A 27,119-nucleotide genomic window follows, 5' to 3' on the forward strand; every position below is an offset into this window, starting at 1 on the left:
ATGTGTTTCCTTTCGTTTGTATATTTGTCCCTGTGTTTTTTTCCAATCTTGGTCTCAACAATTCTCGCTCATACAAATCCTCCTCTTACTTGCCAATTGGACTCCTGGAGCTCCACCTGGGGCCTGACCTTGGATCTCTGCATCCAGATTCCTCAGTCATTGGATGGGGTTTCTAGCACGACAATTGGGATGTTTGGCCAGGTGGCCTTCGAATACTTCAGAGATCTATTCAGAGGGCCTGATCCAGTTGGGGACCCCTCAGCCTTTGGTTCATAGTTCATGTGTTTCCGTTTGTTTGGCTATTTGTCCCTGTGCTTTATCCGACCTTGGTTTCAACAATTCTTGCTCATATAAACCCTTCTCTTTCTTGCTAATTGGACTCCTGGAGCTCCACCCGGGGCCTAGCCATGGATCTCTGCATCCAGATTCCTCAGTCCTTGGATGGGGTTTCTGGCATGACTATTAGGGTGTTTGGCCATCCCATCACCAGAGTAGGTCAGTTCTGGCTGTCTCTCGACCATTGCCAGCCGTCTATTGTGGGGGTATCTTTATGGATTTCTGTGGGCCTCTCTAGCACTTTGTTTCTTCCTTTTCTCATATGGTCTTCATTTACCATGGTCTCCTATTCCTTGTTCTCCCTCTCTGTTCTTGATTCAGCTGGGATCTCCCGCTCCCACAGGCTCTCTTTCCCTCGACCCTCGCTCTTCATTACTCCCACTCACATCCAGGTTGTTCATGTAGATCTCAGCCATTTCTCTGTCATTGGGCAATCCTTGTGTCTTTCTTGGGGTCCTGTTTCCCAGGTAGCCTCCCTGGTGTTGTGAGTAGCAGTCCAGTCATCCTTGTTCCACCTCTAGTATCCTCCTGAGTGAGTACATGCCATATTTGTCTTTCTGAGTCTGGGTTACCTCACTCAGGATGATTTTTTCTAGATCCATCCATTTGCCTGCAAACCTCATGATATCATTGTTTTTCTCTGCTGAGTAGTATTCCATTGTGTATATGTACCACATTTTATTTATCCATTCTTCAGTTGAAGGGCATCTAGGTTGTTTCCAGGTTTTGGTTATTACAAACAATGCTGATAAGAACATAGCTGAGTAAGTGCTCTTGTGGTATGATTGAGCATTTCTTGGGTATATGCCCAAGAGTGATATAGCTGGATCTTGGGGGAGATTGATTCCCAATTTTCTAAGAAAGCACCATATTGATTTCCAAAGTGGTTGTACAAGCTTGCATTCCCACCAGCAGTGGAGGAGAGTTGCCCTAGCTCATCCTCTCCAGCATAAGCTGTCTTCAGTGTTTTTGATCTTAGCCATTCTGACAGGCGTAAGGTGGTATCTCAGAGGGAAATGCAAGTTATAGCACTCATCTTGAGAAGGTTTATGAATCACCTCGGGTTCACCAGAAATAATATGAGATTTCTAAAATTGCTAATTTTTTCTCAAGAAATATACTGTGAACATTTTATTGACTACAAAGATATGCTTATTGTTTTCAAATGTAACTTACTCCTCTGAGATAATCATTAAATATCAGCTCCCTGAGTACCAGGTTGCCATCTATATTTTTCATCTATATTATTATCTAAATAATAAATGAAACATTAGTCAAGGTTGTTTCACCCATTTTTATAACAGGAGTATCTAACAGATACTTTTGGAATGTTAAGATGTAATATAGATAAGAGGTTAGTATGTGAATAGCTATAAATAAGCAATATAACTTTCCATGGTGAACATCTTGGTGGAAGGTATCTTACTGTGAGCGTCCCATACCCTCCTGAAATAATTAGCATACAAACAATTAACCACAGAACAGCCCAGATGTAAGAATGTCTTCCACATACAGACTGTCCTCCAGTCCACTGTGTTTAGTTATTTGAGTTTTCCTGTCAGTATTCTGACCCATAACTGTCTCTTCCCATTCCCTCCAGTTCCAGTGAAAGGCGACTTTGCCCTGGAGATCCCTGTGGACTTGAGCATGGCTCCTGAGGCTAAAGTACTGGTCTACACCATCTTGCCTGATGGAGAAATGATTGCAGATTCTGCAAAATTTGAAGTTGAAAAGTGTCTTCTCAACAAAGTGAGTGATTTATTTCTTTAAATTTCTATTTGAAAAGAGAAAAAATGGCTTAAGGATACAGATTTCAGATACACTAACCCTGGCAATTGGTGTGTGCCTCAGTGGCAGAAATATAAACAGTACCAGAGTGCCAGATTTCTGTTCACAAACCCCCTGAATGGCTGGAGGGTGATGAGAAAGAAAGCAAGGAAGTGGAGCAGGAGAGGGGAACTGAGTGATTAATAACTGGCTAACGAGTCCCAATCCTGTAACTTAAAAATCATTCTATTTATGCCATGTGCACGTGCACATGAGTGCACACATGTGGGGGAAAGAGAACCATGTTCACATGTCTGTCTCCTCCAACATGAGTCCAGGAGACCAAGGTCAGGTCATGAGGTCAACAGCAGGTGCCTTTACCCATTGAGCAATCTCATAGTCCCTAATGTCACATCATTTTATGCAAGACCAGTAATCCAGGCCTATCAATGGTTAGTGTATTTAGTTTCCTTCTAATTTTTCATTATGATTTTCCTATGTGTGTGATAAGGACACATAGATAAGAGAGCCTTGCTGTTATTAAATGTTATGATACAACACTGTTAAATGTATGCTGTATCAGAGATCCCACGTAAAAAGCCAGGCATGACTGGCAGCTTCTACAACCCCACTGCTGTGGAGGCCAGAGGCAGGAGCATTGCTGGAACTTTCCAGCGGCCAGTTTAGCTCCAAGTTTATAAGAGACAGTCGCAAGTCTATAAGGTAGAGAGTGAGAGCAGGACACACACACCCTCCTCTGGCCTCTGCTGGATGCATTGCTATATGAACCTGCACACATGTGTGCGTTACACCACACTCACATACCAAAAATGAGCTATTCACAAGAATTTCAGGGAGCTGAAATAGTTGTTTGTTGCTTCAGAGTCTGACTGACACATCTCCTGTCTTCCTAACTCAATCCCAGTGGTGAAAAAGAAGCAAAGAGCCTTGGCTGAGTTCTGACAGTCATAATCTGGTAAACAATGTGCATGCAAAGTTACAGTGACTCGTGTGTTAGGCTTCTTGGCTGCAAGAGCAGGATGCTGGCTAAGCTTGATTTCCCTTCCCACAGGTGGACCTGACCTTCACCCCAGCCCAAAGTCTTCCCGCCTCACAGGCCCATCTGCGTGTTACAGCTTCTCCTCAGTCCCTCTGTGGCCTAAGAGCTGTGGACCAAAGCGTGCTGCTCCTGAGGCCTGAAGCTGAGCTCTCCCCTTCCTGGGTGAGTCCCCATCATCCTCTGTCCAAGAAAGACCTGTGGTGAGGCTCTGAGATGATGGTTCTAATAAAGTAGTGGTCATTCAGACACTAGGGCTCTCTAGTGTGAAAATATCGCATTTAATGCTAAAGGCATTGCTAAGGGATCTCTTCATCATAAAATCCCGAGGAAAAGCTCTGAAAACTCAGCCAATAAACTCAAGACAAAGCCTGAAGTCCAGCACTCAGTGAGTTGTAAAGCTTGTGTGTGACCCAGGCATTCTGGGTTCTTACTGTGCCTCTCCTACCCCAGGAGTGGCTTGTCCCCTAACATGCTCATGATGGAGCTTTTCAGAGAGACGCTGTCTGGGGGAGCCATATGAAACGATTTATACAAAAGGAATCTTATACATCTCAAGAGTTCCTCAAATAAGGAAAAGACAGAATGCTGTAAAATTTAAAAGCAGAGTACAAGGAGGTTCTCAGCTTGTTTTGAAATGTCTTAGAAGCGTAACTCAAATCTTAAACTATTTACTTGAGTCTCAGCCAAGTTAACAAGAGCAAAACTCCTCTTCCTATCGTATTAAGAATGAAGTTTATTAGGAAAAATTACATGATCACTCTAATATATTTTAAAAATTATTATTGCCACTGGCTAATAGCATATTTTAAAATGTATGTAAGGTGCTTACACAATTTAAAAACAGTAAGTTTTAGTCCAGATAATGCTAGGAACTACCCAGTTTTCAACTAATGCGTAAGTTAAACCATTTAAGTTTGTTTTAGTGATGAAGGTTTTGATGCACACGTGAAAAAATGCTTAGGAAAGTATCTGATCAATATGTTTTTCTTTTAGAATTCAACTTTTCCCAAATCCATTAAGTAAGAGATTTCTTGAGCAATTGTTTGAGTCGACAAGTACAGGCAATTAGTTAACAAACAAATTCAGGTACTGCCCAGAGAGTTATAACAAAATTCATGAACAGAGTTCCCTTTCTCCCACCACCCTGCCCTATCCATGCTTTGGCTGCTTGTACTTTCAATGATCACAGCTATTTCTTTACTTTTTTTATTCCACATTCTCTATCAGTCGTTGAGAATATTGGCCTTTATTCATTATTGGCATCATCTATTCATTCTTCTTATTATAAAGCAGATTATTAAAGCTGATTATTCAGACCCTTTGGTCTTCACCTTGCCTACAAATCTATATGATTACTGTGTGAAATCCTTAGACAGTTTTCATTTCTATAACCAACACATGTGGCTCCTTATGAAGTCAGACAGTGAGCTGTGCTCATATTTCCTCTCATTTGAGTTCCTCTGTCCTGACATTTAATTGTTGCTTCTTATATTTACTTCAAGGCCATCCTCCTCCTCACCTGATTTCAGTTCTCCAGCATCTGTGGCAGTGCTCAGTTTGCTGCTGTCCCCAGCAGAGCCCTCTGTCACCCTGCTATCACCTGCCTGACTTCTGAAACACAGGTGTTCACCCCTATTTGGGGAGTCCCTTCAAAATTCCCCGCATTTGGTCCACTGTTTTCTGACCTCTGTGACTTCTTCTCAGGTTGCTGCCTCCCTTGGGGCACTAAGCATGTGCTAGTGCTGTTCTGAGGAAGAGGGAACCAGTGACAAACTTCTTTTGCAGCTGTCAGTATCTATACTTACGGGGATAATTAAGACTTTGAAATGGGGTGAATCGTGAGCTAAGAAATCATGTTCCCTCAGAACTCGGGAGACATTGGGTGTATGGATTCACCTTTCTAAGTTAGTACTAAGATGCTCAATACTATTAATTCTGCATCATTCTATTGGTTCCGTGTTTTCTCTCTGGAATATTTTTAAGATCTGATATCCAGAATATTCACAAGCATGTGAGGCCATGGGTTCTTACTGTGTCCTGGGGAGCCTGTGTATCATTTCTGACATACTGTTTTTAAATGCATGAGATAAAATATGTAAGAATACCAGAAAGAAGAATTGAAAAAAAACTATGCCCTGTATGAAATAACAGTCCAAATAAGCTACAATATCAATACAAATCATCACTGAGCAAGTTGAAACCAGAAAGGGCTGAAGCCGAGATCGCATAAACACTCCTATGTTTACTATGGGCTATCTTAACTCACATCCTTCCACACACTGGCTGTCAACCAAGTATAGATAGGAAACAGTGGAGCCCACATCCAGCCGGGGCCTCTGGACTGAAAAAATAGGAGTTCCCCCTTCAGAAGCTGAAGGTTTCTGAGTACCAATTGAGCAAAGGTTGCCCTGTTCTGCCATGTGGATCAAGCTGGCCATCTTTTAATCCACTCAAGTCCTGACAAATAAAGATGCAGACAGCATTTCAGGCTACCTGAATAGACCAAATATAATGTGAAAACATCTCTGATATTGCATGAGGTCAAAAGTCATAATCTTCCTAATACGTGTGTATGTGGCTGCTTCTTGATTCATAAGTCAGGCAATGTTAAATTTCTGTTAAATGCCTAAGAAAATAAGGATATAAATTTTCCTACCCAATATTCAGATTCCTAAATTCTCAGTCCTTTGAGATCATGGGGATTCCAAGTTAAAAACCTTGATGGAGAGGTTAATTTGCTTCTTTTCTAAGATTTTTTTTTCAATTCTTATCTATTTCTCTCTCAGTCTATTGCTCTTATTAGGCAGATGGTGAGTGTCTTGAGGAAATTGTCTAACATTGTCTTTCTTTTACCCCAGTTGCCCTTGGGATATCTACTTTCTGAGCATTTCCTTCAGATGTACCTGACATATTTTGAAATATTTTGTCACAAATTAGTTTTATGTCTAAACCTATTTTTTCCTGCTCTAGATTTGAAAAAATCTTGAGTTTACTGCATGGATACAATGTGCCCTACCTCTGTGAGAATTTTATAGTTTTTGTTTGTTTGTTTCTTCTTTCCTTTTTACTTTGGAGGTTTTCATTTTATTATTTAGTTTCTAACTACCATTCTTTCCTCAACTCTCTTATCTTTGATCATGTTGGTTTCTGTCATTATCACTGGAAATCTGTAGAAGAATTGCAAGTTGATTCATTGGGAACTGAAGCTGGCCTTGTGGTCTGGGCTTGGGTGGTGCTATCTGTCACATGACTGGCTGTGTTGCTACTTTCGAGCAAGCCAGTATGTTCTTTGGAGGAGCCACCAAAGGCAAAAGTCAGTTCGTGAGCTTTGTTCCCCAGAGTCACCACCCATCCCAAGAACAAGTTCATGTCTCAGAGACACAGGTTCAGAGCATCCTGGGTTGACGAGACTTTGTTTCCTGTCTTCCTCACACATTCCCCTAGCCTTGCCTTCTAGGGACTCCTGACCTCCAGTGTCAGGCTGGGTCGGGTGCAGTCTGGCAAACTTGCTTGTACATCATCAGCTTCTCCTGTGGCTGCTACCATGATGCCCTTGCATTTGAACACATGACCTGCAGTCCCTCTCCCTCTTTCTAATTCCACATACTGCAGTTTGGAGGGTTGACTACATCCTTCTGTCAAAGATGGAGGTGGCTTGGGTTTGTTTGTTTTGTTTTGAAATTTCACCCCCAAATTTTAGGAAAAAAAATATGTAGAGAAATCATCATTCAGATCTCTTCAGGCTATTTGTGAACTGACCAACTCAATTTTTGTTTTGTTTGTTTTTATAGTGTACCAGTAGGCAGAAATATACAACCTTGTATTTTATATTTATTGAATGGTTTATGTAGTGTAAATATATTTCTAAGTGTTTGATATATTTTATTAAATTATATTAAAATTACATTATTCTCAAATATAGTATGCAGGATTTACATTCATATTTTTTAAATATGTGAAGTATTTTTAGTCTTTTTCTAAATATTGTGAACACTTTCAGAATAAAGCAATCTTCAACAGAAAATATTCAGAAAACTCTGTCAGCGATCATTGAGAAACTGAGAAATGATTTGCTGTGATCACACTGATTCTTTTCTTTTTGTGTGAATCTTCCAAGAAAGCCCAAGAAAGAGGCTCCCTGTCTCCTGTTTCTTACAGATATACAATCTGCCAGATATGCAGTCCGGCAATGCCATCCCAGGTTCACACCAACTATTTGAAGATGAACAACTGTGTTGGTGGGGTGGAGGTAATCGTGGACTCCCACCCTTACAGCCAAATGAGAGGGATGTCTACAGTTACGTGGAGGTAAGCAGTATTACCCATTAACAGGCTGCTCTAGGAGTTATTTAGGTTTCATGAAATGCTATATTGGTAAAGAATTTTAGAGTCAGGCCAGGGATGTAAATAACTAGCAGACCAGCCACCTTACCTGTGGTGGTTCATGGATTCCATCCCAAGCACTATAAAAACTGCATCTTGGAAAGTGCCCAGTCGAGGCACAGAGTGGAGGAATGGCATTTCCTTAATTCTGGTTGTGGTTTTTTTTGTTTTGTTTTTTTTCTTTTTTTGAAACAGAGTGTCACTATGTAGTTCTGGTTGTCCTGGAACTCACTCTTTAGATCAGGCTGGCCTCAGACTTACATGATTTGAAACAAGTCTTTCTCTGTCCCACCAGCCAGTTCCCAAGTAAAGACACAGAGCTTCTTATTAATTGTGAATGTTCAGCCTTAGCTTAGGCTTGTCCCATTAGATCTTATATCTTAATTTATCCTATTTCTATTCATGTGTATTTTGCCTTGGGGCTTTTGACCTTTATTTCATTCTTTATGTCCTACTTTCCTGCTTCCTCTGGCTAGCAGTCTGGCTAGCTGGACCCTGGCATCTCTTTCTCTTTCTCCCCCCATCCCATTTTAAATTCCTCTTCCTACTTGCTCTCCCTTTCTGGAAGTCCCGCCTATTCTCCCTGGCTAGCTATTGGTCATTTAACTTTTTATTAAAGCAGTCACAGTGACATATCTTTACGCAGTGCTATCAAGTATCTCGCAACAGAGATCTACCAACCTCTGCTTCCAAAGTACTAGGATTAAAGGCATGCACCACTGTGCGTGGCTGTAAGTGACATTTAAAATAACAGTGCTTTGTATCAGAAAAAAGACCAGCACGTATGCCTCACTACGAAGTCTGTGTACCTCACCACACTCTCTAAAGAGCATGAAAATATTATTTGAGTAGGAATTCTACTTGAACATGTGAACCTATATCTGAATCAGTTACTATAATTTTTATACACATTGAGTATTTTCAAAATTTTGAGATATTTCATGCAGCGAGCCCAGGACCTGGTACCACTGCCTAGATGCCTCCCAAACAGATCAAGCCAATCAACTGTCTCACCTATTCAGAGGGCCTGATCCAGTTGGGGGCCTCTCAGCCTTTGGTTCATAGTTCATGTGTTTCCATTCGTTTGGCTATTTATGCAGGGACGCTTGGCTCAGTCTGGGAGGAGGGGACTGGACCTGCCTGGACTGAGTCTATCAAGTCGATCTCAGTCCTCGGGGGTGGCCTTGATCTGGAGGGGGGGGGTGAGCTGGGGGGAAGGGGAGAGGGGCGGGAGGGGGGAGAACGAGGAAATCTGTGGCTGTTATGTGGAACTGAATAGTATTGTAAAATAAAATAAATAAAAAGAAAAAAATTTTTGAGATATTTTGCTTGATTACTAATTTCCTTTCCAGGACATGGGCTTAAAGGCATTCACCAACTTGAAGATCAAACATCCTAGACTATGTATTTTTTATGCTAGATTTCCTTCAATAGCAGGTAAAACAACAAATCAGCATTTATTTTTAGAATAAAATAAATGTGAATTATTTACCAAAAGTGATAAAATATAATTATAGAGCATGTATAGTATCAAAATAAAGGAGAAGGAGCCCAAACTTACCTGAGCAATTTGTGCCCAAATGTATGCTGGTACTACAAGGAAGTCAGAGATTGGAGACTCTTCCTTCATTGTTAAAGAGACAGATAAGACAAAGTGATAATAGAGAATCATGTGAAGTATGAAGAACTTTTGTAGACATGAGAGAGGGGAAGAGAATTTCCTAAGTATTAGAGATGAAGAAGAGAAGAAAAAAAGGAGAAGGAGAGGATGGAAAAAGCAAAGCACTCAGGTCAAAGGTCACACTCACTCTCTCTTCAACCAATACCAACCACGTGTAACCTTTCCCTCTCCTTCATGGGAGCCACTTCCAGAGTGGCTGCACCAGTTTGCATTCCCACCATCAGCAAGAGAGAGTTTCCCTTTCCCGTTCTTCGCCAAGTGGTTGTCAGGTGTTGTTTTGGTTTGGTTTTGTTTGTTGTTTTTTTGTTTTGTTTTGTTTGTTGTTGTTGTTGTTGTTGTTGACTAATCTGACTGGGGTGAGATGAAATCTCAAAGTTGTTTTAATTTAGATTACCTGAATTACCAGCATGATGAACACTTTTTAAAGATTTTTCTTAGACATGTTTTTAAAACTCTATTTAGATCCCATTTGTAAATTGGGCTGTTTTCTTGACTCTTTGTTTTTGAGTTCTTTATATACTATGGATATTTACCCTCTATCATATGTATAGGTAGGAAAGAATTTTCTCCCACTCTGTGGGCTTCCACTTCACTCTATTGATTGTTTCCTTAGCTGCATAGAAACATGTTAGTTTTGTGAGGTCCCATTTGTCAATTATTGACCTTAATTTCTAAGTGAATGGGTCTTATTTAAAAAGTTCTTTTCTGAACATCTGTTTTGGAGGGTTACTGCTTATGTTTCCTTTCTAGCATTTTGAGATTTCACGTTGAGATCCTTGATCCATTTGGAGTAGATTTTGTGTGGGGTCATTGATGTAGGTCTATTTTCATTCTTCTATATGTGAGCAGCCAGTTTTCAGAGCACCATTTGTTGAAAATGCTGCCTTTCCTCTAGTGTGTGTTTTTTTGCATCTATGTCAACTATCAGATGATCTGTGTTTGGATCTTGAATTTTGTTCCATTGATCTACATGTCTATTTTTGTGCCAGTACCATGCTGGTTTTATTACTACACCTTGCAATATAACTTGAAATCATTAATCCCTATCTTCATTATTATTCATATTCTAAATACTAAAATTTATTTTTACATGTGTGTTAACATAAAATAAAACATAATTCTGACTGGACTGTATTAATTTTCCTCATACTGATTTGAAAAGTAATAGAAATATCATCACAAGCAACAGGACCTAACACAGTGACTACTCTAGGCTGTGGATAAATAGGGCAACTATCCTTGTAGATGCTTAAGGCAATGCACGAAAAACATACTTGATAGAAAACACCAAATAATTAAAGGCAAATAGAAAGATAGGTGTGAGGTTGTGGCCATCACAGAGAAGGACCTCTAGAAATGAGGCTGTCTGTGTGTCTATGTATTTAATATTGGGCGAGATTTCCAAAGCTGAGATTCAGTTGGGAAATACTTAGATGAAGCCCTAACTAAATCTGCATGTATACTTGTTCTTGGAAGAAGCAGAGCACAGGACCTCTGTTGCCACCTTCAAATCTTGCATTTCTTGCCAGTATAAGCCCAATCCAATGCTATAATTTTTGAGTTATAAAGTTTCTTTGCATCAAAAAAGAAAACAAAAAACAAAACATAACCTTGATATGGACTTTTCTATTGTATGTATTTCTGTTCTAAGAGTTTATACCTATACCTCTTTCAGTTTTTATATAAATGGAAACCTATGAAAATATTGCATTAATCCTACAAATCTAGATATCTAGAGAAAGAAAAAGCATTCCAAGAACTTCTGCTGATAATGTAGCCATCACTCAGCTCTGGTCTAGAGTGATGCTCATTGTAGCCACAAGCTCTGTTACCTGGGAGATAGTATTATGGATCTTCAATCCTCCTAGGGGTAACGTTATATTTGTAAGCATTCCTTGACTATCCAACCTAAGAAAATATGCACCATGGTTCCTTCAAATCAAACTACATTAGGTGATGTTTTCTCCAGGATTTCATAATTTCTGTTTTTGACAGAGGTGTTACCACTCTCCCCCAAAGTGAGAGGTTCAATGTATCATTTCCAGTGTCATTTTGATACCATTTAACAGTCAAGAAGAAACTGAAAATTAAGCTACATTTACCCGGTACATTGTATCCCATTGTACTCAGAACTATGTCCATTTATTCTATTGTAACCTCATAGTGCCTGCTAAGGCATATGATCATGGGACTAACAGAGAACATGAAGAAATCATGAACATACCAGTACATAAAGATCCACCACCAAGGAAAGATCCACCACGTGAAGATCTACCTGCTGAGACAATTAGAAAATACTTCCCTGAAACCTGGATCTGGGATTTAGTCACAGTAAAGTAAGTAATTTCTATTTGTAAGATTCGGGCTAGGTATGAAAATTTTATTTCTTTGTTTTCTAGTAATTTTCTAATTAATTTCTATCATAAACATCAGAAATGACTAATTTAGAAGACCATTACATATCAATCCATCAATTAAAAATATATTTATTTCCATCACTCTTAGAAAATTCACATAAAAATTTATCATACACATTCCGATGCTTAGAACCATTCAGGAATGCTGTATTGAGTAGGAAGAGAGGCAGTCCTACATGTAGTAGACTACTAGACTGCTACATGGAGTGGACCATATAAGTTACAAACTGTCCTATGGTATTGTGGAGATGGGAGTTCAGAGACAACTTCAAATCTATGTTCAAATTTCCACTAACATAGAGACTAGAGGTGTCATGAGGCCATGATTTGAGCTGGGTAAACAAGGCTTCAAAAAAAACCCTTATTCTTCCACCTGGAGTCCTGTTTACACTGTTCACTTCCTATGACTCTTTTAAAATCTCAAAATGGGGGCTTGAAGTCACTCTCATTGGGGATAGCGTTAGATCACAATCATAGTGACCATCTCAGAAATAACTAGTTCACGTGCTCACTTTCTGGGCCTCACATTCTCACTCTCCCAGCTCATCAGGAGCAGCTGAAGTGGCAGTGACAGTCCCTGACACCATCACTGAGTGGAAGGCCGGAGCCCTCTGCCTGTCCAGTGACACTGGACTTGGCCTCTCCCCTGCGGTATCTCTCCAAGTCTTCCAGCCCTTCTTTGTGGAGCTCACGATGCCCTACTCTGTGATCCGTGGAGAAGCCTTCACGCTCAAGGCCACCGTGCTGAACTACCTCCCTACATGCATCCGGGTGAAGACCTTTCTGAATAAAGCATGACCAGAGGGGAAGAGGGAAATTAGTGTGTGTGAACTTTAACTAACAATTAAAGGAAAAAAAGGAATAAAGGGAGGAAGGGATTCTATTGGGCCTGTCAGCACTGGTTCTGAATGTTTAAGAATTCCCAGACTCTAGCTACATATACAACAAAGGGTTGTTTAACAATATGGACACTACATAAAATGTATTAGGTGATTTTGCCATTATTGAAAGAGTACATACTGTACTGACAGACATAGATAGTACATGTGACCTTGGATACAATCAAAAGATATGGTCCACAAAGATGTACTGGGCTGTTGTCAGGATAAAATGGCATATTGTTCTACAATGGATTTTCTTTTGTTAGAGGTAGATGTATACCAACACACAGTAGTTAAAAATATAGTCCAGTAAATACATCTTTGCCATCAATATAAAGCAATCATGAATAGATAAATATATAGTTCACTCTCTACTTATTTGTGTAGATAATGCATAGATGATAGCTAAATAAAATTCTATACATGTATGTGCAGATGAAATACATGCAAGCCTCTGTGTCACCTTATGTGACATTTTAGGCACATGAGTCCCAAAAACACCGCACCTACTCTGTTTTTAACACAAATCCCCTCCACACCCTTTCACCTACCTCCATCCACACATAATGGGTTGTCCTCCTGTGGTGACATCTTTGCTATTTCTTTGCCCATGTGGGGCCACAGGTCAGTGTGCTGCTGGAAGACTCCCCTGATTTCACAGCTGTCCCAGTGTCAAAAGACGAAGATTCTTACTGCCTCTGTGCCAACGGGAGGCACACCACATCCTGGTTGGTAACTCCCAAATCATTAGGTGAGTGGAGACTCTGTAAGGGACTCTGTGCAGAAAAACTGAATGCAGGAAGGGTTCTGAAGTTACTTTCTTCTCATTGGGCCCTCAAGCTTCTTCATGGCTTCTTCTGGCCCATGCTTACCACCTTCTTAAACACAGGACAAGCCCTTGAACTGCTCATAGAACTGAGGATACTTTGCAGATCTTGGGGTTTGGAGGATGCCAAGTTCCTGGCACATCTGAGCTCAGCTCTGTGGGCCGTGTGTTTCAGGGAATGTGAATTTCTCTGTGACTGCAGAAGCACGACAGTCCCCAGAGCCTTGTGGTTCTGAGGTGGCCACAGTTCCTGAAACTGGGAAGAAGGACACAGTTGTCAAAGTCCTGATAGTGGAGGTGAGTGACCTCCCTTGATTGACCTTGTGCTGAGAATGGAGCGAGGTTGACTGTGTTTAGATGAAAAATAGAAGATAATAACATGTGACCTTAGGATACCTCACAGCAAGTGGCAAGCTCAGGCTTAAAATCAGTGTGTTCTGTCTTCTTTCTTCCTACTATTGTCTTAACTGGAGCTTGGAGGGGATGGGCTATGCCAGTTTATCTGCTTAAGCTTGAGCTCTGTCTTCTGATCCTGTATTTTGTCTTTATTATCTTTCCTTGTTACCTTCTTTTTGACCTGGCATCCACAAATTCTCAAATGTTCATGCCATTCCTGAAATGGTGGAAAATTAGACCATCTAATTCCAGTCTGGACCAAAAGTAGAGATGCTGTCTCCCCTCACGACCATTAAAAAATATCACCAGCATCTTTGTATTTGCACACTCAGTAATTTCTCATGTCTGAACTTTCTGTCTTTTTGTCAAGCCCGAAGGAATTAAGAAAGAACACACCTTCAGTTCACTGCTCTGTGCCTCAGGTGAGAATCCTTCAAAACAGCAATAAGATAATAACTTAGATCATTGACTTAGATCTTTTGAAATAATTCTATAAGAAAACCGGGATAGTTGAGTAGCTTGGTCTGTTTGTGAGGCTTCTAGCAATGGGATCAGGACCTGTCCCTGGTACATGAGCTGGGTTTTTGGAACGTATTTCCCAAAATACGGATGTCTTGCCCAGCCTTGATGCCAGGGAAGGAGCTTGTTCCTGCCTGAACTTGATATGCCATGCTTTGTTGACACCCAAGGATGCCTGTACCTTTCTGAATAGGGGAGGAGTGGCTGGGGGGTAGATTGGAGGTAGGAGGAAGGAACTGGAAAAGAGAATGGAGGGGAAACTGTGGTTGGTAGGTAAAATAAATGAAAAAATTAATTAAAGAAAACAAGGATACTGTATACCTTATAACCACTAAAATAAATAACCAAATTGAGTCACACAAACTTTCAAGATCTTTACTCACCTGATAAAGCTATCAAGAGTACAGTCATAGTTCTCTCTAGGACTTCAGAGGTCACTGTGGCTCTTTTCTCTAGAACACAGAAACCTTTTCATCTAGCCTATCTCAGTACTTAGAAAATTACAGCTAGGGAATAGCTAAGAAGAGATCACAACCAAACTTTCCCCCCCCAAAAGAAAGAAAGAAAGAAAGAAAGAAAGAAAGAAAGAAAGAAAGAAAGAAAGAAAGAAAGAAAGAAAGAAAGAAAGAAAGAAAGGAAAACACAGAAAATATCTTGGGAAGGACCATGCTTCTTTTACATTAGATTGTAAATAAAAACAGAGGATTTTATGGCTGAATAAATTCCATACATAAGCCAAGCTACATCGTGATTCGTACCAAACATAATATTTCTCTGTAATAGTTGTTTCTATGACTTGTTCTTTCATCCATGCTCCTCACTGGATGCACTACTGCAAAAGAAATACAGCAAAGTGTCACACAAGGGGAGCTCACTGTCCCCTGTGAGGGACAGGCACAAAGACAGAGACTGTCCACTCACAGGAATGACCACATGACCAGCACCCGTACTAGTGAGTGGAGGAGTGCTTGTCCAAGATATATTTGTCAAAAGAATAAAGAAATTTGAATAATAGTTATAATTTAATGTAGAGTCAATTATTATATGAAAATTAGCAAAAGAGATGAAATAAAGCAAATTTCTTTGTAAAAGAGATAAACTAATGTAACAGTGACTAATACAGTGTGTAGAAGAAAAATCATCATATAATGCTAAAGTCCTGTAAATGTTTTCCATGGAAGGAAGTGAATGAATGAGGTTACTGGAGATTAATTTTTAAAAAACCAAGGAAAATGTAACAAAACCCCTATTCTTCCCATTGATCAATTTTGGATCTTCTGATATTTATTTATTACATGACAATCTGGCCATCACCCTTACCATAGGAAAGCCTTCCATGAGGGCAGCATGGGAGTGATCAGTGAAACCTCCTAAGGCCACTCAGGGGGAACCAGGAATACCAAAGGCCAGTTCAGAATTTATCCATTTACTTATTCTGACATACTGGAGGTTTATTCAAACATTGCCTTATTTTAGGTTTCCAGGGCTAAGATAAAACACCATGACCAAAAGCACCTTGGAGAGGAGAGGTTTATTCATCTTACACAGTAAGTCCATCATGAGGGAAGTGAGGACAGGAACCTGCAGGCAGGAACTGAAGCAGAGCTGTGGGGGATGCTGCTCACTGGCTGGCCTTCCCTGACTTGCTCAGTTTGCTTCCTTATACACCTGACAGGACCACCTGCTCTGATGAGGACCACCCACACTGGGCTAGGCCCTACCACATCCATCATTAAAAAGAAAATGCCCCAAGGCCTGCCAATGGGCTGATTTTATGGAGGCATTTTCTTAATTGAGATCCCTATTTCCCGAAAACACAAACTTATGTCAAAGTTCACACATGCACAAAACAAAGAGAAAAAAACCAAAGCAGAATATACCCAAACCACAATTAAATGAATAAACATATTTCCATGTGTCTATTAAATAATTAGCTAAGGCATCGATAGGAGACTCAGAAAGTCCTTTTGGAAATGCTTTGCTTCAATACAATCAGTGATAAAAGCAGAAGCAATAGAGCTTGGCAAGCCAGTACTACCAGGAAATGTAGATTTGTGATATTTACAACAAGATCATTATTCTAGAGATACAAGAATCAAAACTTAAGACACAGTTCTAAGCAACTGGTCTTAGGGCACCCTAGAAGTTCTGAGAAGAGAGATAATCATCTACATGTTTGTTCTGTTTATTAAGATGCTGGCATATCTGAAAAATTGTCCCTGATGCTCCCACCAGCAGTAGTGAAAGATTCAGCCAGAGCCCATTTCTCTGTGTTGGGTGAGTCATTTCATCCCTGGAGGACTTGGGACAATAGTCACTACCACTGCCCTGTGTCCACCATGATTCCAAATGTACCTTCGGAACTATTACACTTGAACTCTGACATCTTTCTGTCTCTACCCCTCAATATTCACTGGGTTCCCAGCATACCGCACCCTTGAAATTCCTTCACATCATTGAGAAGTGGTTCTATTAGAGATGTTATTTTGTTCTTGAAGATAATGTCTGTTCTGTCTGATGTTACATCTCTCACTTCCAGGTGATATCTTGAGTTCAGCCATAAAAAACACACAAAATCTTCTTGCAATGCCTTTTGGCTGTGGGGAGCAGAACATGGTCCTTTTTGCTCCTAACATCTACGTACTGAAATATCTGAATGAGACCCAACAGTTGACTGAGAAGATCAAGTCAAAGGCCATTGGTTACCTCAATGCTGGTCAGTAAGGCTTAGAAAGTGCAGTTTTTTCTTATGAATGGTCTCTCTAGAAACAGGCTTAGCCTTGGAGGGGGGGAAGCTGAGCAGGGTTCCCATTTGGTCAGTCCTATAAGCCAGAGTATGTGAGGGCCTCTCTGGCTTCAGACTGACTTCCTATCGTTCTCTGAGCATCAGTTTCTTCAAAACACACCCAAGCCTTCCATTCCAGGCTATCAGAGGGAGCTGAACTACAAACACAAGGATGGCTCCTACAGTGCCTTCGGGGATCAGGGCAGCCAGAGTCAAGGAAGCACTTGGTAAGGAAAGTCCACTATGTGTCAGGCTTGCTCCACTCTTGGGCCTCATGGCAACTCTGCATGTGTCTTATGTCATGGGAATACAGCTGATGCCAAGGCTGGAGACGGACATGTTCAAGGTAGCAGTAATCCTAAGTACAGAACTGAAATTGTCTCAAGGCTCATCTGCCTTGAATCTGGACCACCTGTTTTACTCAATTCAATACCCTGAATGTTTCATTCCTCCACAAGAACTTTCATCAGTAAATACCCAGCTACATATTGCTAAGCATCCAAAGATGCTCGTAACTGAGTGTTTAAAAGCTGATGCCGTTCTTCACGTGGTCCTGTATTGCATAAGAATGTGTTCTTGGGATAAAACACACAGACATTACAGGTGACAAATGACACAGAAACGGATAGAAACAGGAAGTAAGCCTCGGAGAGGGATGGATATTGTGAGGTGGAAAACATGTTGCAGGTGTTTTAGGGGAGAAGGTTTTTCTGATCCACAAAAGAAAATCATCTGACTGGAAAAGGCTAAGATGAGGGTGCAGGTGTTAGGGAAACAGGAGAGCGAGTGATGGAGAAGCAGTGAGAAGCAGAGCAGGAAGCAGCTGGACCACACTGTGGTGTCCACATCCAAGAGGACCAGGGATGGAAGACTGCTTTGAAAGAGGAAGAGATACTGTGAGCTTCATGTGCTCAGAGAAACTTAGACTGATTGCTCATGAGTGTGGTCCAGACCCCAGAAACCCGTGTGTGAAGTGCTGCATCAGAACAAAAGCCCTCATCTCCCCACTCTCCCTCCCCGATCAGGCTCACAGCCTTTGTGCTCAAGTCTTTTGCCCAAGCTCGAGCCTTCATCTTCATCGATGAAACACACATCACCCACGCCTTCACCTGGCTCTCCCAGCAGCAGCAGGACAATGGCTGTTTCAGGAGCTCTGGATCGCTGTTCAACAATGCCATGAAGGTGACCTATTCTGAACTACCTATAAGTACGGTGACCTAATAATAACATCTGAAAGTCGGGCCATACTCCTTACCACTGAAACAAACCAGACTTCAGGCTGAGAATGTGCTTTTTCATAATGGGGGTGTAAATGAGAACTTCCATTGAATACGAAGGATGATTACAAGCAGGGAAGACATATTTAGTGCATTGCTTGCTGTATACTTTACCTATTTCATTCCTTTTGTTTACAGGGTGGAGTAGAAGACGAAGTGACTCTCTCCGCCTATATAACCATTGCCCTTCTGGAGAGTTCACTTCCAGACACAGTAGGTGCCACATTGCTTCTCGATCTTCCCAAACTAGTGTAAAATATGTGGCTTCCTATCCTCTCTAAAGCCAAATGTCAGCTTTTTAAAACAAGATTTTTGCATTTGTAATATTCCATTAATGAGCATCCATCTGCTCAATGAAATCCTGACTATGTTCCAAAAATCAAGACAAAAACGTGTCCTCTAATACTGTCTTTATTAGTCTGTATTTAAATGGAATATAGTTTATAAAAGAAATGGCTCCAAAAGATAGAGGATAGACAGATGATCAATGACAGAAGATAGGAAAGAAAGAAGGAAAGGAGGGAGAGAAGGAAGGAGGGAAGAAGTGAAGGAGGGATAGAAGAAAAGAGGTAGGGAGAAAGGAAAAAAGAAGAGTTGAGGGAATGGAAGGATTCATTTGAAAAGCATCAATGTCTCCATCCTCCATATTTCTTCCAAGGCCTGCTAGGACACTTTTTCATGTTGCTCAGAATTCACTGTTCTGCCAACAGCAACCTGTTGTCTCCAAAGCGCTGACCTGCCTGGAGTCATCCTGGAAGTCAATGGAGCACAGGGGAGATGGCAGCTCTGTGTACACCAAGGCACTGCTGGCCTACGCTTTCGCTCTGGCAGGGAACCAGGACAAGAGAAATGAAATCCTAAAATCACTTGATACTGAAGCTGTAAAGGAAGGTAGGAATGTGTGTTATCGTGTTTGTCTCCATCCAGTTCCAGTGACGGGAAACAGGGGAGTAGACAATGTGTGGAAATAGTATTACATTTTAGTTCATCCCTATGGCACTCTGAGGTTTCTCCTTGGACTGACACATTAGGAAATTAGCCTTTCTTCTGTACACAAACACCTTCTCTTCAGTATTTTCTCCTAGTGTGTCCAAATCAACAAATGTAATATCACAATAGAATGCACACAGTTCAACTACCGTTACAAAGGGAAATGTAGCTAAAGCTTAACGTTCCTCTCTGATACACATACACCTGTCAGGAGGAGGCAAGACTATAAAGAACAGGAAAAAAGAACCGATGCTCAAGGTTTTGCTCTTTCAACTGCAATTCTGAAACCAATGGGAAACTTTCCTGAGTCATTTGGACTGAACACTTAACTAGTGATGTTTTGTAGGGTGTGAGGGAATTAATGAGTGAAAGAATCATGTCTGTTCTTGTCTTCTCACCAACTCTGCTAGAGCATCACTGGGGGTGTAGTTTAGTTAACAGCTTACGAATTTCTGTCTTCATATCTTTCTCAGTCCTACCCTATCATACCAGCAGCAGATGTTTTTACTGCTAATGATAAATCTGGGGATATTTTGAGTGAAAATTTTCAAACCTACTACAACCTTCTTCTATTTTCTTCTTTCTAGATAGAGACATTAGGCTATCTATCACACTTCTAGTTATTTCTCTATTTTTACCCTAAGACAACTCCGTCCATTGGGAAAGACCTCAGAAACCCAGGAATTCAGAGAGGTATCTGTACAAACCCCAGGCTCCCTCTGCTGAAGTGGAGATGAATTCCTACATCCTCCTCACTCTCCTCACTGCCCAGCCAGTCCCAACCCCTGAGGACCTGGCTTTGGCAGTGCGCATCGTGAAGTGGATCACAAAGCAGCAGAATTCCCATGGCGGTTTCTCTTCCACACAGGTCGGTGACTTTCCTTCAGAGTCCCATGCAGTGAGGGGATTAGAACAAGAGATGCAGGAACAAGAAGAAGGGGAAGAGGAGGGAAAAAAAACAAGGACATGTTCCTCATGGGCATTTTGAGTCTATAGGAAGTGAGGGATGATACATTCCATAATAAATTTTCCTAGTTCCTGTATTCAGACACACGAGGTCTCTTCATACCACATTTAGTGAAACAGGCCTAAGTTGCTGAGGACTTCTGACCCAGACCCAAACCTTGATAGAAAACAATGGCAAAAACCCTGGAGTGTCCAGAATCCTTATATAATCTGTCAAGCTGGAATAGCACAATGAGTACCTAAGAGATGCTAATTGGGCCAAACTGCATCTTTATCATTGTGCTGCTCTTAGGTGAGGCCATTCCCCTTCTCCTGACAGACTCTACCAATCTTATGCATGGATAATTGCCCTCAGGTTTCCCCAAGCTAGTAGAACTCCTGCAGGCCTGCTTTACCTCAGGACAGTTAGATCCAATCAAGGCTGTAAACCATTTGCTTTATCATCTAGTCAGTATAATTCTCATGAGGTAATAATTTCCAAAACTATTCATCTACCATAGTGTCTATACATGATGCTCCTGGTATTCAGGGCATATATGGCAGAGTTAATCTCCAGAAAGGGATAGTGAAGAGGTCAGTTCCTCTAAAGGAGGTTAATGTACAAACAGGAGCCTTCCATGACATTAGCCACCCTGTTTGCATTCAATTCTTTCAGTCTTTTACCTCAACAGGAAGTCTGCATTGTAAATACAGTAACACCCTCACTGCATGTTTCTGATCTCTTGTTGGGCTCTGCAGTCAGGATAGCATCTGGAGCTGACTTGGGATAAGGAGGGATCCTGTGGGAGAGATCCTCTCTAGAGCATGGAGTACATCCCCACAGAGTATGCTGCTGAGGAGCAAGGCGAGGAAGGACAGCACTAGATCACATCTTTTCCTTTATTTGATAAGATTGGATCGTGACTGGCACTTGGCCATGATGTTGATGTCTCTTGAGTGTTCCTCAGTGCAGAAGAAATTTGGTGATGAGAGCAAGAACGTGATTTTGTTGAAAGATGCTGGGCATCATCATGGGAATCAATGACAAAGGAAGAAAAACAGTAAATGCTAGGAGGAAAATCTAAGTTGTATTTATTCTTTGTTCTGGTTTGTGGGAATGTGCATATGCCAGGGTGCTCTGTGTAAGGAGGGAAATTATGTGGATGTTTTTGGTTCTCAAATATTTCCTAAATTAAAGTCTAGAGATCAAATAACTAGAGACAAAACCTCATGACACTTTTGTCACAGCCTCAGGAAGAGCCTGAGCCCTTCCACAGTGATGCTATCCTGAACTTTTACACTCATCCCTCACAGGACACTGTGGTGGCCCTCCATGCTTTGTCCAAGTATGGAGCAATTACTTTTGCTAGAAGTCAGAAAACTCCTCTGGTGACCATCCAGTCTTCAGGGACATTTTCTAGAGAGTTCCAAATAGAGAACAGCAATCGCCTGTTGCTGCAGCAGGCCCCACTACCAGACATCCCTGGGGACTATGACATCAATGTGTCAGGGGAAGGATGTGTGTATGCTCAGGTAAGATTCTGGGACAGCTGGGAACGTCCTTCCCCAAAATGGAAAGTATCCCTTTGCCTACCTGCACACATCATGCTCAAATTGGGAGAAATCGACCCAAGGATCCAGTGCAATAGAGGTAAATATTTCTTTTCACTACTTGTCAGACAACGCTAAGATACAATGTGCACTTGGAGAAACAGGAGTCTGCATTCACTCTGCGGGTACAGACAGAACCACTGACATGTGATAACCCCAAAGGCCACAACAGCTTCCGGATCTCACTAGAAATCAGGTATGAGTCTCTGTCTCTCTTGGCTGCTACAGTGTTTTCTTCCTAGATCTCTTCACAGAATGGGTTCAGAGATATCCAAAGCAAGGCTTCATTAGGATTTTGCTCTGTCAAAAAAATAAAAGAAAGAAATACTTGACTCCAGCAAAGTGAACAATGAAGAATTATAGAATTATAATCTCTAATTAGTCTACCTTTCGAGTTCCTTTCTCACCCACTATCATAGTAAAATAATAGATTGTTCTTTTCTCTATGATACTTTAACGTGGCCTATTCTTCTTCACCAACAAAGGCAAACCTTCTTGGTCTTTTAAGATTCTATTTTTCTAGAGGGAAAAAAAGATATTCTGTTCTTCTGACACATGTCAAAAACGTCATATAAACTGTAACCAGCAGTGGGTGCTAACTGCAAAAAGTGAAGGGATCTTGGATGGAAAGGAGACTTCCATAGTGTGGCCTATTATCTTGTTTCCCAGTGTGGTGGGGTGTAGCTTGTTGTTTTACTCTTTGGGAGACTACCACCCTGCTCCCTAATAAATACATGGAGACTTATTCTTACTTTGTGAATGCCCAGCCTTAGCTTGGCTTGTTTCTAACCAGCATTTCCAACTTCACTTAAATTTTCCCACTTCTCTTTTACTATGTTTTGCACCTAGGCTTTTTACCTTTCTTTATTCTATGTATCTTGCTTTTCTTCTTATTCCGTGGCTGGCTGTGTGGCTGGTGGCTTGGACTCTGGCTCTAGTCCTCCTCCCCTCCTTTTCTTGCCCCTCACTTTTCTTCTTGAGCCTAGATTTCTCCTCCTATATATTCTCTCTGCCCGCCAGCCACACCTATCCCTCTCTCCTTCCTAGTCATTGGCCATTCCCCTTTTTATTAGTCCAATCGGGTGCTTCAGGCAGACAAAGTAACACAGCTTTGCAGAGTTAAACAAATGCAACATAAAAGAATGCAACACATCTTTGCATCATTAAACTAATAATCCACAACAGTGGTGTGTGTGCATGTGTGTGAGAGAGAGAAGGAGACAGAGACAGAGACACAGAGAGAGACAGAGGCAGCAACAAAAACAGAAACAGGACAATCTCTTCTCTCAGTCCTCAGCTTCCATATGCATTAGGTTTTTGAGATGCGGTTTCTTACTGCCCCAGGCTTGTTAAGAAGACTATGCTGGCTGGCCAGTACACTGCATGGATGCCTCTATTTTTAATCAACTCCCAGTTGACATTGTTATGCAGTCTATTTTGAGAATTATTTATATTGACTGTAAAGTCCATATATTTTAAAGTATGAAAAAATAGCACAGGGCATGTCAGGAATTGCTGCTTGAGCTCCAAGGAGGCAAGATTCAAAGCATTAAAAATATTCCTTCCATTCACTTCTCTGGTCTGCAGTTATTCAGGGAGCCGTCCATCCTCCAACATGGTGATTGTTGATGTGAAGATGGTGTCTGGTTTCATTCCATTGAAACCAACAGTGAAAAGGGTAGGTGGACCAGATGTTTGGATTTCTGTATCCTCAGACGAGAAACTTGCCAACATCATCATAATCATGCCATCCTGAACCAAAACTAATTTAACAAAATTTGATTTATATAATTCTAAGTATAGGTTTGGACTGTGATAGCAGTCAGCAGAAAAAAATATAACAATGGTGTTTGAGTTTATTGAGTTTACAATCTAGCTAACAATAATTTTTAAAGCATAATGAACTTGGTCAATAATGATTAATGGGAAAATATTATTAAATACCAAAATTGTAGATGTGGTGTTTTAAGAACTTTGAAAATTAACAGCAAGCTAAGATCAATAGCAGAGTACAGAGAAAGATACTTGCACAGAGAATGTGAGGTAAGTGAGTACTATCGAATGCAGGACCACTTCACCTTCAAACAAAAGTCAAAAATACCGATTACTAAGTCAGGTCATATTCTGTCAGGCCTCTAGTGGAGTGGCATTAACAGTCTTATTCATGTATTTTCATTCTTATTGGAAAGTATCTTCCAACTCATTTTAATGAATTGGTGACATCTCTTTCTATCATCTCCCATCCCTCAGTTCATTTGCCTTCTTCACCCCCAAGGCCTTGCCTTTCCAGTAACACAGTGTTTTCTCTCATTCCAGCTTGAAAGATCAAAGCATGTGAGCAGAACAGAAGTGAGCAACAACAATGTCTTATTATATGTGGATCAGGTGAGGGTCCTTCCTGCCTCCCTAACTGTGTCTAGGTGGACAGTCCTTGGTTTATGTAGATCAGGTGAGGGTCCTTCCTGCCTCCCCAGACATGTCTAGTGGACAGTCCTTGATCTATGTAAATCAGGTGAACATCTTTTCTGCCTCCCCATACATGTCTAGGTGGGTCTTTGTGGGAATTGTAAAGCAGGAGAAAAGCAGGTCTCTAGGAAGTCTTTAGGGGAGGCACCTTCCTCTGCTCATACTAGATGATATTTTAAATTGTCATTCCTGGCCTGGAGACGTGGCTCAGCAGTTAAGAGCACTAACTAACTCAGAATTGTCTGTAACTCCAGTTGCAGGAGATCTGATTCTCACTTTTGGCCTCTACTAGTATATGCATGCACACATATACAATAATAATAATAATAATAATAATAATAATAATAATAATAATAACAATACAAACCTTTAAATTCCCTTTCCTCATTGCTGGCTTTCCTGGGACTTATCATGGGCTCCCAAGTCAGCAGGTCAAAGGGCTTAACTGTCACCCTGAACAAAGCCCTACATCACACACTGGGGAGGAATATGGATTTTTGGATTGGTTTAATAGACTAGAAAAGTCTCATATACTCCCAGGAGCCTCTCCTTCAGTTCCTCTCATCTCTACTCTAAAATCCAATCACCATCCACATATGTGAGCAATTATAAACACAGTGACTGAGAGGTTAAATGCTACCCATGCATAACTGTTTCTCAAATATGAGGGACTGAGTGATGCTGAAGAAAAACAGTGGCCACCGCTGTGATTCTGGATTACTTTTCTCTCTTTGCCAGGTGACCAATCAGACACTGGCCTTTTCCTTCGTCATTCAACAAGACATCCCAGTGAGGAACCTGCAGCCTGCCATTGTGAAAGTCTATGACTACTATGAGACAGGTGAGCAAGGGATTAGGAAGCGCCCCAAAGCAACTTGAAGTTTTCCATTTTTTTCCTCTTCTATCGTTTTTTTTTTTTTTTGTTGTTGTTGTTGTTGTTGTTGTTTTTTAAGACAGTTTCTCAATATGCAGCCCAGGCTGACCTCAAACTCTCAATCCTGACTCAGTCTCCAAATGCAGATATTACTTGTGTATACCATTGCACCCAGTGTTTAAAACAACTATTTTACACATAGTGACACATTATATAGGCCAGACTGGCAAATCTGCTCTTAATAAAAGAATGTGAGTATGACAAACGTTTATAAGATTTCAATTTATTCAGCCACTGATGTCTTGTTCCTGCTTGTTTGTCCAAACAATCATATGTGACCAAACATGTCTAAATAACATAAGGGACCAAACGTTTGACAAAGAAGTGTCTATTGGTGGAAAGACACACAAATCTCCTTCTGAACATAGCGACGCAAAGATGAAGAATTATACAAAGAATTATAGTAGGAATAAAAAAATGAGTGAGAATTATAGCCTGAGTGGTCATTGATGAGAGAGAGAGAGAGAGAGAGAGAGAGAGAGAGAGAGAGAGAGAGAGAGAGAGAGAGACCAGAGTTGGGGAATAAAATGGGGATTTTCTGTGCCAAGTGTTTCAGAATAGATGAGTTCCAGAAATACTGAAGGAAAAAAATCAGAAATATAGAAAGGCATCTGAGAGGACACATGTCTCCACGGATCACTCCCTGTATTCTGCTCAAACACTGTAGAATAAGCACACTTCGATATTCTCACTTGGGTGAATTATTCTGGTGCTGTTGCCCATTTGCTTACTTATGTCTTGAGAGGGAGGCATGTCACGGTGCCTGTGGAGGTCACAGGGCAATGAGGAGAAACGGTTCCTCGCCCTCTGCCCTGTGGATCCTGAGGACTGAACTCACTGTGGTCACTAGGCATGGCAACAAGCGCCTTTCCCCACTGAGCCATCTTGCTGGCCCAGGATAAACGTGTCAACCAGTGGCTTCAAGGGGATATTTTCTTTGCTTGGTTTGTCCTCAGAGAGACGACTTTTCAGTAACCATTCAGGTTCTGATGGAGGAAATTGGTCAGTCCTAACGCATCAACTGTGCTCCACAAAATGCTCTAGCATCAAACTCCCATTCTCAATTTTTTTCCATGTCTTTCAGATGAAATGGTTTTTGCTGAATACAGCGCCCCCTGCAGCTCAGGTGAGCTCCTAACACTCCTTGCAAAAAGCCTTCCTCTGACCTCTTCTCCTTCAAAACTACCCAGAACTTTTGTTTGATGAGCTCAGAACCGTCTCATCCTGTGAAAACACTGCATGGTACACCATGGGATTGGTGCACTAACCCTGGAAGACTCCTCTAACTTCTTTACAGAAGTATATTGTAGCTTATGATAGAAAATCCAATGGATCCTAGTTTCCTCCATGGTCAGTTTACTTTCCTGCAGAAAACCCTGCTGTCCGTACTCAGTTAGAATTATATCATCTGATGTGCTGTTTTCTTCTCTCCACATACACAGATAAACAAAATTCTTGAAACTCATATTTGAGGACAAGACATTGCTGGAATCCCTGAACCCAGGAACCTTCAGGATGGTGATTTTTGTTGCCTCTGCAATACAAATACTGAACAAGCGTGATAAATAAATGCATACTTCTAGAGAGTCTCTGTCTTTGATGCTTTCTTTACTTAATCCAAATTTGCCTCATGCTCACTTAGTGCCTTGCTCTATACCCCACATTTGCAGTGAACAGAAATGACATTCAAACAGAAGAACGTGGGTTGTGAAAATGGGGAACCCTTTACAACTGCTCAATAGTACAGACCTCAGAGCATGAAGAGTAACACATGGCAACCTTTCCTCCATAAGAAAAATCACGATGGGTATGCTAGTGACCCAAGACTATTAACCAAGCAAGAAG

General features: G+C 41.1%; 1 protein-coding gene across 1 annotated transcript in view; it reads left to right on the forward strand.

Moving 5' to 3' along the window:
* Nucleotides 1–26,860, forward strand: part of LOC102928403 (murinoglobulin-1-like) — a 52,950-nt gene extending 26,090 nt beyond the window's left edge. The window contains exons 14-36 of the mRNA XM_076567885.1: nt 1,937–2,085; nt 3,176–3,325; nt 7,322–7,471; nt 8,899–8,983; nt 11,392–11,563; nt 12,187–12,415; nt 13,150–13,276; nt 13,527–13,648; nt 14,118–14,169; nt 16,460–16,543; nt 16,806–16,982; nt 17,191–17,278; nt 18,077–18,233; nt 18,467–18,541; nt 19,039–19,219; nt 19,963–20,186; nt 21,578–21,796; nt 21,943–22,070; nt 23,462–23,552; nt 24,191–24,259; nt 25,079–25,181; nt 26,359–26,400; nt 26,717–26,860. Coding sequence (XP_076424000.1) covers nt 1,937–2,085; nt 3,176–3,325; nt 7,322–7,471; nt 8,899–8,983; nt 11,392–11,563; nt 12,187–12,415; nt 13,150–13,276; nt 13,527–13,648; nt 14,118–14,169; nt 16,460–16,543; nt 16,806–16,982; nt 17,191–17,278; nt 18,077–18,233; nt 18,467–18,541; nt 19,039–19,219; nt 19,963–20,186; nt 21,578–21,796; nt 21,943–22,070; nt 23,462–23,552; nt 24,191–24,259; nt 25,079–25,181; nt 26,359–26,400; nt 26,717–26,733 — 2,891 coding nt within the window. The 3' untranslated portion in view covers nt 26,734–26,860. The remainder of the gene's footprint in view (nt 1–1,936; nt 2,086–3,175; nt 3,326–7,321; nt 7,472–8,898; nt 8,984–11,391; nt 11,564–12,186; nt 12,416–13,149; nt 13,277–13,526; nt 13,649–14,117; nt 14,170–16,459; nt 16,544–16,805; nt 16,983–17,190; nt 17,279–18,076; nt 18,234–18,466; nt 18,542–19,038; nt 19,220–19,962; nt 20,187–21,577; nt 21,797–21,942; nt 22,071–23,461; nt 23,553–24,190; nt 24,260–25,078; nt 25,182–26,358; nt 26,401–26,716) is intronic.
* The last annotated feature ends 259 nt before the right edge of the window (nt 26,861–27,119 follow it).

This window comes from Peromyscus maniculatus, chromosome 3 (assembly GCF_049852395.1).
Source record: "Peromyscus maniculatus bairdii isolate BWxNUB_F1_BW_parent chromosome 3, HU_Pman_BW_mat_3.1, whole genome shotgun sequence".
NCBI lineage: Eukaryota > Metazoa > Chordata > Mammalia > Rodentia > Cricetidae > Peromyscus > Peromyscus maniculatus.